The following is an 11,233-nucleotide window of genomic DNA, read 5'->3' on the forward strand; positions in this document are numbered from 1 at the left end:
AATGGCCTTTACTAACAGTGGACCACCCCAAATCAAACTGAGAACATGAGACATGGCAGACTGAAGCTGATGTGTGAAGCTAATGGTTAAGATGGCGCGGGAGTGGCTACTGAGGTCATTCATGCCCACGCTGGCTGTGGTGCGCCTGGCGTCGCCGAGAGATATCAGGTCCTCCACGTCACTGCGGTTATGCAACAAGTGCTTGGACAGATCTACACACAAGATGTAGTTTCCTGTATGAGATCATATCGATTTATTTAAGCTCAGCTGCAGTGGTCGTGGAGTATAACCGAATACTTACTCTGAACATAGGGGGCATCTCTTGGGTGCTCACTCAGTCTGACCTCCACCATCTGTAGGTGTAGCTCTCTGCTTGAGGAGGTGCTGCACACGTTCATTATAGATCTCTAAAGAGCTGGTGCCGAGACAGAAACACAGATGCAAAAATCTCATCCAAGATTGCACCAAGGCCACAAAAGAACAAATGAATAAAGTGTCTGAATGCAGATATGTGAATGGCACAGCACCAGGTGAGAACAAAACAAGTTGCTATTTACTACTTAACAGGAAAATAGAAGCCGTGAGTTTACGGCCAAAAATGTGCCTGCATTCTGCTTGCATGGCTTAGAATAAACAAACAACAGAGCACCTCAATCAATACTGTGGCGGGTGCTTGCACTCACCAAAGGACCAATCTGAGTCGCTGATTTGAAAATAATGCAAAGCATGAAATAATAAGGCTTTAGGAATGTGTGACAATAATGAAATGGCAGGAACCATATCCTCTGGATGTAGCCACACAGGTCGTTTTCTGGCATTGATGACAACTCAGACCTCTTGTGATATTAGATGGTTTCTAAATGACTAGAGGCATAGCTGCCATTATTACATTCGTTAAACTTATGATTCTTCTATTATATTCTTTATTACAGAATAAAAAATGCATGATGGGGTTTAACAGCGATGGAATTAAATGGCACAAAGACAAAACACACTAAAAGGTTTCAGAAGAAAGCAAAACTAAATTACTAAATGTCTTTCCAGTGAGGAGTGGAGCCATGACAGAGAAATGAGAAATTAAGTAATGAAGGAAACTGCACTCTATGAAACCATAATCTATGTTGGGTGCAACGGGATTGTTAAATAGTTTTTAATAATTAGTATAACCTGTCTACCTGATGCTGATAACACTAACATTAATTTACCTGATGACAACACGTAGACAATCTATTCGGAGACTGATGTATGAGCCACACTGAATCCTAAAAAATTACAATTCAACTGTGTTACTTGTCAAACTTGCCATCCCTCACTCATTTTCGAGCTATTCAAAATCTTCTGAAGCGGGGCCTGGCAGGGCCTGGCAGATAAAAACCCAATTCCGGAGTTGAATTAAACCCAAATAATGTGCCAGCAGCACAGATGAAACCAAATGGCTCAATAATGTTTTCACAGTAGTCTGACAAGATTCAAATCCTCAATTTTTATCTGCGAACAATAATCATATAAGAGCGGAGCTGAGACTTGAAAGAGATATTGTAATGAGACTGTATCATTGTAGACTTTGATAGAAATCGATCCTTAATGTTTTGCTGCCTTTAAAAAGGGCCGTGTTACAGTTAGGTTATAACGAAAAACAGAACAAAGCACTAACGGAGAACTGCCTTATTGTTTTTATTTCTGTTATCACCATTAGATGAAGGGAGTGGAAAGAGCAGTGTGTGCTGGTTTATTCCACATGTGCATTCCATTTGGTAAGTCACATAGCCTTTGGTTGAACTTAGGAAAAGGTGCTGTGCCTCACTGAGTAATTTCATAATAATGAAAATAAGACTTCTACTTGTTTCTTACATATATTTGCAACATTGCTTTCGGGCAGTTGTACAATAGCATGAGACAAACCTCCACCATGGTGATGAGGCATCATCTCTGTTAGCTGCTATATCCTTTAGCATTATTCATATTTGGTTTAGTAATTCAAGTATGGCAAGACTATGCTATTTTTATATTTAATCTTAGATCAGTTAATAACTCTGTGTAAAGCAATAGCTTTGGATTCAGCAGTGTTACTGGACCACACCAGCTCTATATGCTCTGTACCAAAAAAAAGCTTTGAGTGTTTGACAGGTTTAACACTTAATTAAATCTGTAAATCTGTAACAGTCCTGCACCGTGATTTAAAGATAAAAAATAAATATTTGCTGTGTGTATGGTTACCTGACCTCTGTACCGAACGACATTGCATCACTCTGGCTTCTATGAGATATCTGCCGGAACAAGCCTTCGCAGATCCGTGGGATTAAACCTTCATCTCCCTGACACATCAAAAAGCAGAAAATGTCACAATTAGAACTCTTATCACAAAACGATAGTGTTACAAATAGTTCACTTTTTCATGAAAATTTAATTTTGCTCCCATTATATTCTCCTAATTTTAGTGTTGTGTGCGAGGCTCTGAACACTACTCAGCACATGTAAAGACTACTGAACAACACAAACAACCACTCATCTGATATGGAATTACTGAAGCATAAAGCAATTCCAATCGGATCTGCACGCCCTCTTGTTTTAATTACAAAGTAACAGATAGTGAGCATAAAGAGGCATATATAATTATCTGCGATGTTGACAGCAGCACCGCTGATGACCTTGCACAAGCCTCCTGGTAGACAATCAGGAAACCTCATTGGGTAATGTGAAATTTCCATGGCTGTGCAAGGTGAGGAGAGAAAAGCTATGGGTTGCTGCCCTCATCACATTTTGTGATTAGCGGGGAGAACACATTGAGATAAATGGAGAGAAGGGGAGGGAGGTCTGATGAGGCTGTCATTAGTCCGTTTCTAATGTGGTGTGGAGGAGTCGCTGCTTGTGCACGTTGTTTTAGAGCTATGATGCAACCTCAATGCTTGGAATATTTCGGACTCCTTGCATGATGATCCCTGGTGTTTGAAGGGCTATAACCTCAAGGCCACAGTTGAGATTCAAGGTGGAAAATAGAACAGCAGAAAGAGCGTTTACAGCTTGACCAAGGCCCAACAGTCCACTTAAATTAAATCAAGTCGCACCACAGTTCACCCACTCATAAGGTGTGTCTCATTTCAGGGGCCACATCATTTGGAGGCTGCATTTGAAGACTGATTGCCTCACAGCGGTGCGACTGGCCCCTCCAGGCCAACAAAAGTGCCTTTCCATCCCAGAGAAGTGAAGTCTCCAACAGGTGGATCCATCCTGGCTCAACCTATCCCAGGATTCATTGCCCTTCAGGGGCTTGGCCGATCCATGAAGACCACCACCTTCGTTAGCCGGGTAGACCGCGTACTCCGAAGGATGCATCCCCTGAATTGAGACACTGCTATGATATCAGTTCCCTTTTTGTGCCAAATTTTTTTTTTAGTCAAGACCGATGAATTGTTCTCTATGAAACTGTGTTGAAAATGTTCCTATTTTGCAGTGTTACAGAGAGTGGATACAAAATCCCTGAATCTGCCCCCTGGGAAATTGAGTAGATTTCTTGATCCTGCTTACAAACAAACAAATCAACAAGAAACAAATGGACAAGGGTGACAACAAAACATCCTTGGCAGAGGCAATAACCTGATAATGTTCATAAGATTGCTACAGGGCAAGTTGCCACTTTAACCTTCTAGTGCAGATAAAGCTGACATTGCCTGGGTGTGACCCATCATGGTGTAAGATTTTCCTGAGCCTGTTTAGCCATAGGCCAACACACAGGTGTTGAAACATACAATTCCAGCTCTCAGCAGATCAGAGCCCCGGTAAAAAAAAATCAATTTGACGTGAAATGACTTTTCGATGCGACCCACTTATAAACTGTAACTGGCTTTACAGCTGACAAAGATGCACCTATATATAATACACTGTTACACAAGTACAGTTATTTTTTTAACCCATTCTCACATTTCGTAATTCATACTTGGCCTCCAGAAAGTTAGTACATGTGTAAACACAAGTGATAGGAACCAGAAGCTGTTTTTCAAGACGTAGCACACCTACACTTTGACAAGTGCATGTTTTATTAAAAGTATTTCAGATAAATGAATGTCTACTGATGCATGTTGAAATGATTTAATTCTTTGCTTTTGCTTTTTAAGTTATATTAGGATCAAGGTGTAAACAGAGACAGTTTCTCTGTTTGAGAAGTAAATTCTCTTCTTCTATTATTAATGGTTTATGTACATTCTTCTAATAGACCTGTAGTTTACTTGACGGTAAGTTATGTACGAGGTAGGTCTTTTAACAGCTCATTTGTTTTGAATACACAACTATCTACCATAGCTACAACTGTGTACCCATCATCCATATTGAGTTGTGTACAACTTTGAAGGAAGTTTTCTCCTGTCAGTACAAATCTTTTGTGTCGTTTGTACTGTATGCAGTGAAATTAATTTAAATTTTCACCCTGACACAGTATGCTTGTTGCACACAGAGTAACAAAGGAGATGTGTTGATAGTAACATTTAAACCAGGATGCTGTGCTCTCAACGCATACTGCCTGTGACTATGCAGTATTCTTCCATTAGCAAAGCTCATTCAAGACAACAGCTGGAGTGCAGAGCAACCCAGCAGCCAGCAGGGGGCAGCCTCAAGACATCACATGGAAACCAAAAGCAGCAGCAGACTGTGATTCTTGAAAGGCGTCAAGATAAGGTTGTGAACTACTGGTTTATTCTATAACAATAGGCTTTTAAAGCATGTTAAATCATCCAGTATCTAAAATCCAAATATATAAAAGTAACTTTTAAGTAAGGCTATCAAATATATGTAGAAAAGTAGAAAATATTTTCTCTGAAGTGTATATCACACACACGATAATTTGTCCATCTTCTTATTGTGCTTAGTTACCCATGGGAATCAGCAGGCCTAGTCAGTAAAGTCAACTCCAACAAGAAGGTCCTAGGTTCGATTGCCATCTTCGTGCCGGCAATATACTTAACTCTTAAAAACACACTGTATTAATTTAAGAATATCTTACACTATATAAATTGGAATTAACTAAAAATAAAAACAGGTAAAAATTTAAATAAATGTAAATAAATTAATTTAAAAAAAACTGCCAATTCCTGCAATGGGTTTCTGCGCAGTATGTGCGCAATGGGCTTCTGCGCAGGATGTGCGCAGTTCGGTTCTGCGCAGGATGTGCGCATTGGGCTTCTGCGCAGGATGTGCGCAATGGGCTTCTGCGCAGGATGTGCGTGCGCATTTTTTTTTTCATCTAATTAAATTTTTTTAATATAATTTTATATTTAATTTTTTTATATTTAATTTTTCATCATCATTTCTCCGCGCTGGTTCAGGGGTAAATGATACTGGTCTTCACAGGTGACTGACAAGCAAGCCTGTAGCCGCCACCCCCCCCGCATTATGTACGAGATTATGTACTTGTGTGTGTGTGTGTGGCTGCGGCGCTTCCCGGTTCTTCCCGGCACTACGCTGCGAACAGCCCAAGTATTCAACATTGGCGAGGAAAGGAGGCGGACAGCTTTTAACCGCGCCTCTTCCTCCGGTGCGTCCCGGGGTTAGAGGATGATGGTGTGACGTTACTGTATTGTTTTACATGCATGTGTCACATCATGATAAATCAGTCTCTTGTGCCGCCCTCTCGGCATTTTGCGCCCTAGGCAACCGCCTATGTCGCCTGTACCAGGAGCCGCCCCTGTGGGTTTTTTTTAGTAAAGAAGTACAGAAACAATATGTTATTTTTTGTTCGAACAAACATTTTTTTTATGTGAAGCGCTATTTAACCTTATTTAGATCAGTGATATACAAATAAATGTATTATTATTATTATTATTATTATTATTATTATTACTATTATTATTGTAATTTAGAATACAATTGAATAGAATACAATTATATTACAGTCGATGGATTAACCACGATTTCACAAAGGGAAGTCGATTTTCCGAAGGGTCATTGAAGTCCACGTCTCCCATGATGCAGCGCGGTACAGACCCGGCGGAGACATTCAAAACTATGGCAGAAGAGTCGGATGTATCTAAACCAACTTTACGCTGTGAGGACACAGAGGACGGGTCCATCGTTAGCAGCGGGGACAATGGGATAAAGACACGTCTGAGGTTTTCTCCAGATGAAGATACGAGCTCAACTCAGGAGCACGACACGACGAGTGAAGTACCAACTTTGCACCGTGTTCCCGAAGACTCCCATTCATACCGAGCGTCTGCGGAAACAGCCGAACAGCTCTCAGCCGAGGCCCCACACACACCTTTACACTCGGATCACGAAAGAGAATTGAAAGACGTCTCCAGTGAAAACAGATTAAATTCAAATGAGCCACGTGTAAACAACACGGAGGAGAAGGAGAACGTCGCAGCAGGTAGAGTGTGTGTGTGTGTGTTTGTGTGTGTCTTCATGGCTCCGTCACTCACTTTTATAGTGTATCTCTGGTTTCCTTTCAGGAAGATTGATTTCAGTGTTTGTTGCTTCATTGTAGAAACACATTTCCGCATCCTGCAAATCATGAAAATAAGAAACGTTCTCAAAATAATGACTTGTACCACTTCTCAGAATATCTTTAACTTTGTGACATATAATTTGGATTTACTTAACAGCAGTAGTTCAGATTCCAGTTTCTTAAATTTGATGGTTTGCAGGCAGCTTTTCTGGGTTTATTGTTATCATTGTTTCATTAGTAATATGATAATAATAATACTACAATCAAAACCATATGAAATGAGAAAATTGGAATAAGGTTTTAGTTAATAAAGAAACTTCCCATAATGCAGGTTGAAATGAACTCAACTAATAAGTTAATAGAATGTGCTAATGTTTTCCAAAAGTTTAATAATATTGGTTCACTTTAGAATATCCTAATAATGCTCAATATTGTTTGTTTCATTTCAATTTATTTTACCCATTATTTTACATCATTCACATCATTGAGTTTCTCTCCAAGCAGAGGAGACATTTGAAAGTCAGGACAAATGAATAGTGTTTGTTAAACGCAATTGGTGACAGGGGATTGTCAAATCACCATGATAATCATGGTAATTAAACATTAATACTGTGCAACTAAGTGTTGGGAATTGTACTATGGTATACCATGTTACCAGCAACCGTTTCACCCCTTGAAGCACAATATATAACGGTGAAAAGAACAATTCAGAATCATAAGTAATCTTATTTTGATGCATTGAGTACATATCTCTGATACTACTTGTGTAGTCTTGCATACTTTTTAGGGAAATGGGGACAATGGCTTCATTTGAAAACTGGCTCTGCTAGATTTCCTTAACATTTAATTTGACTAGTTGAAATTGACCTAGATGAGTCCATTACTCACTCAAATGACATTATTCATTGTCTCTATTTGTACAGATATTGCTCAGGAAGAAGAGGAAAACACGTCTGGTCAGAAAGGTTTGAATGATTCCAGTGTGACTGCCAGTAAACACAGTCACACAGAGCACAACGATGCTGAGGTGGCGAGAAGAGCGCGGGAGCAAGGCTATGTGAGCGTCGTCTTTCCTGGCACTGTGACTCAGGATGGCTGCTGCCGCTTTGTCAGCGAGATCCTCAAGTGCATTCTCTATCAGAGACAGCAACTCCCCATGACTTATGACCAGCTGGTTTATTCCCAGAAGAAGCAACAAGCCTCAATGCAGGTGAGCAGGAAACATTATCTTCTTGCACATCAAAAATATGAAAGTGAAAATTAAAAATACCGTAATTGCACTCGGTATAGCGTTTACCCCTGTCACACACTCATAGATCAGTTCCCTTGATTTGTCAGATTTTTTTAAAGCTTGAGATCCAGGAATTATTCTTTGGGTGAAAATGTTGAAACACAATAGATTTTCCCCTACCCACACTGCATACGTCCACCAAATTTCATGGAAATCCGTTCAATTGTTCTCTGTAATCTTGCTGACAATCAAACAAGCATACAAATCAACCAACAAACAAATGTACAGGTAACCTCCTTGGGATAAGTGATTAAGAAATGTTGTAATAATAATAACTTTATTTGTATAGCACTTATCTAAACAAGGTTACAAAGTGCTTCACAAAATACATGGCAATAAAAACAAATTAAAACGACAGATGGTTCGCGTTATTAGGGGCATATTCCATTCATTTTTAAGCCCCGGATCATAACATATTGAGGTCGAGACCTTAGAGAAACCCAACAGTCTTCAGAACGAGCAAGCACTTTGGCAGGTTGGTTATTCAATTAAAGGTTTTAAATAAATGTTTGGCTTTTCAGGATAAAGACACAGTGATTCGCAGACCAGTGCAGACAGCGGACATGGACGGGCGCAAGTGTCAGCAAACCCTTCAGGATCTGGAGGAGTTGCTGCAGCAGCTGGAGGTGCTTTTTTCCCTGAGCAGGGTGCCCCGTGTGCTGCTCCTAATGGGTGGCTCCCTCATCCTGCCCAAAGAGCTGTATGAGATCAACCTGGAGGGGCTGGTGTTGGCTGGTGGGGATCACAGTCTGCGGGTGTCCTCGTGCTTAAGGCAACTCTTCCGCACGCTTTTCGTGGCGGACCTTTTGTCTGACACCAGACCTGTTCGTTTAATGCCCACCACAGTCTTAGTGCTCGCTCACAGGGATTGCGGTGTAGGCTGGTTCCGCCCTAAACTACAATTTAAAGTGCCAACTCGTGTAAGGAACCAAATTATTGCTCTTTCCACTGATCCCAGCAAGGACACAGGGGCAGAGGGGTCAGACTGGCAGGATTATGTGTGGTTTCAGGCTCCAATGATGATCAAGGGCTTCAGCAACTCAACCAAGACGGGGAGCAAATAGATTAAAGCTCCCTTTCTTATACCTTATATTACATTTTAATGGTGGTTAAAGCTAATTTTGAATTGAGCTGTACATGTTTTATTGAATTATGAGATAAGTCTTCTCTACTGGTGATTAAAAGTATGTTAACCCAAACTACAGTGGGTGTATTGACACAAACTTTTCTCTAACTGTCTTCTGAAATATTTAGAAAATTTGTTCTCAAGATGCTTTGTTTGCATTTGATCTAATCAGTTGGGGAATATTTTATTTTTATATATTTATTAAGAATGTTTTACATGTTTTGTATCACTAATTTGTAAAGACATTAAAGGGATAGTTGGCTGAAATATGAAAATTCACTCATTATCTACTCACCACTAAGTCGATGGAAGGGTGGCTGTAACACTTCTGGTGTCTCAGAAATCAATTTTGTTGCAGCAGGGTCCAATACAGATTACGTCAATGGTGCACTAGACTTCAGATGTAATAAAACAAGCCTAAAAGTCAACTCCCGTAAGGTGCAATGCTAGTAGACGTAGCTAAACAATGTATAGATATCAGCGGACATTCAGGCTTAAAACATGGTGCAAGTGACGCTGTTTTCAGTTGAAAATGAATGTCGGGGTATGCAGGCACTTGAATGACACAACACGAGCAATATGGCATGTTATGTTTTTTCAGTTTTATTATATCTGAAGTCCAGGTCACCATTGACGTAAAAAAAAAATTAGCTCTGAAACTCGAGAAGTGTTTTGTGGACTCAAACACTTAATCCACCCCTCCATCGGCTTAGTGGTGAGTAGATAATGAGTGAATTTAAATTGTCCAGTGAACTATCCCTTTAAACACAAACCAACAAGCATAATGCTGATGCAATATCATTCTAACGTACTTAACATGAGAGGTTTAACACATTATATTGCTTTATTTAATACAATCTGTAGACACATTGGATTGCCAGTATCATATGTGTACATGTTTACATTTATCTAAACCTTCATATGATTTCAGCAGTGTTGCAATTTTGTGGACACGTTAAGAATTGGATGTGTTGTGTGGGAGGGATCATAGACACAGAGATTTGTTTGTGTTCCATCATTAAAAAGACATAAAACATAACACTGGTCTGAGAGGTCATTAAGTGGTCCAGAAAACAAAACTGGTTATAGGAACCAGCAACTGCTGAATGGAGCCAAATCCAGGCCATAGGTTTAATCATTTGAAATCTAATACTGAAAAAATACGATCTGAAAGTGAAAAAAGATCTGAAACTGATAAAAATATTTTATTCAAAACTATTCCAGAATTGAATCAAAATTATATTTAACCCACCAAAGCTTTTTAATATAGTGTTGTGTTTTTCCAGATCAAAACTTCCTTTTAATTTTTTTGTCAAATGTTCAAAACTATTGGCTTGGATTTGGCTCCATACTTTGGCTTCACAAAAAGCCGCATTTTTGACATCGAAACATGTCCAGAGGGAACACGCTCAATCCAGTGGCCACAGATATCCCTGCTCTGAATAAAATGTAAGAGAAGTTTGGGTCTCAAGGTTTGTAAAGGTCAGATAGCTGATTAAAAAACTACAGTTTTGACATGTGAGAGCTTGGTCGCATGCTGTGTTTCCAGCACAGAGTTATTCATGATGACAGCAAGCAGTCTGTCATAATGTAATTTCTATTCTGACCACAAACAAATTGAGGATCATTCTCTCCACATCCAATAAACACTATTAAAACTACTCTATGATAAAATCTGAACTAACAGAATAATGAATTTACAAAATATTGGTGACATTTGAATTGTTTCAGTTTATTTTCTCAGGAATTTTCTGGAGAAAACAACAAGAGATTGTGCTTAATCCATCAACGCTGTCAATATGATCATCAGTATTGGTGAGATTATCTCTCGGTTTATATCCCCACCTGCAGTGTCTGGTTTAGTGGCCTGAGTGGTAGCCTTATTCCCTCAGGACGTCCCAGATATTCTTCTCAAGGAAATTGAATTAAGAGAGTAGATTAGGACCAATCATGAGGGCCCCTTTTTTTTATAGTCAAGGTCATCATTTAAATCCTTTAGTCCTTTGGTCATCGGTGCACTTTGTTCTCTGCAAAAACTTAACCCTAACCTCTGAAACAAAAACAACGAGGTGATGTAGGAGCCCCGGTCAACTCACCAAAATGTTTTAAACCAGAACGAGGCATTTTACCATAAGGACGTTTCCAACATTAGAGATGAAGCTGTAAAAATAACAAAAACAAAACTGTGTAAATATAGAGAAAGAAAGAAAGAAAGAAAGAAAGAAAGAGGTCTTTTAGATGGTATTTAAAAGAAGCCCGAAAATATTTAGGGAATAAACCACACAAGCAAAAAAGAATAGAATATCAAAACCAAAATTAAATATATAAAATAAAAACAAAATAGTAAAATAAAATATTAATTATAGTAAAATATATAACT

At 39.2% G+C, this 11,233-nt stretch overlaps 1 protein-coding gene and 1 long non-coding RNA gene across 2 annotated transcripts; one reads left to right on the forward strand and one right to left on the reverse strand.

Annotated features, from left to right (window-relative positions):
• Window positions 1-104: 104 nt before the first annotated feature.
• On the reverse strand, window positions 105-11,007 carry LOC128453243 (uncharacterized). Its single transcript, XR_008341483.1, has 5 exons — window positions 10,950-11,007; window positions 6,411-6,492; window positions 2,218-2,315; window positions 302-415; window positions 105-212 (listed from the first exon to the last, which is right to left on the reverse strand). It is a non-coding gene; the product is annotated as an uncharacterized LOC128453243 (long non-coding RNA).
• mad2l1bp (MAD2L1 binding protein) lies at window positions 5,928-9,892 on the forward strand. The gene is made up of 3 exons (XM_053436011.1): window positions 5,928-6,358; window positions 7,360-7,646; window positions 8,249-9,892. Exons 1-3 carry the CDS (start codon window positions 5,953-5,955, stop codon window positions 8,789-8,791), a joined length of 1,236 nt encoding a protein of 411 aa, XP_053291986.1. The 5' UTR covers window positions 5,928-5,952; the 3' UTR covers window positions 8,792-9,892.
• Window positions 11,008-11,233: the final 226 nt, after the last annotated feature.

This window comes from Pleuronectes platessa, chromosome 12 (assembly GCF_947347685.1).
Source record: "Pleuronectes platessa chromosome 12, fPlePla1.1, whole genome shotgun sequence".
Lineage (NCBI taxonomy): Eukaryota > Metazoa > Chordata > Actinopteri > Pleuronectiformes > Pleuronectidae > Pleuronectes > Pleuronectes platessa.

What these genes read in the sequence shown, in the direction of transcription:
- mad2l1bp (XM_053436011.1), top strand. Translation starts at nt 5,953, where the DNA reads ATGATGCAGCGCGGTACAGACCCGGCGGAGACATTCAAAACTATGGCA. An exon ending in GAAGGAGAACGTCGCAGCAG is followed by an intron (nt 6,359 to 7,359) that starts GTAGAGTGTGTG and finishes CTATTTGTACAG; the next exon opens with ATATTGCTCAGGAAGAAGAG. An exon ending in AGCAACAAGCCTCAATGCAG is followed by an intron (nt 7,647 to 8,248) that starts GTGAGCAGGAAA and finishes TTGGCTTTTCAG; the next exon opens with GATAAAGACACAGTGATTCG.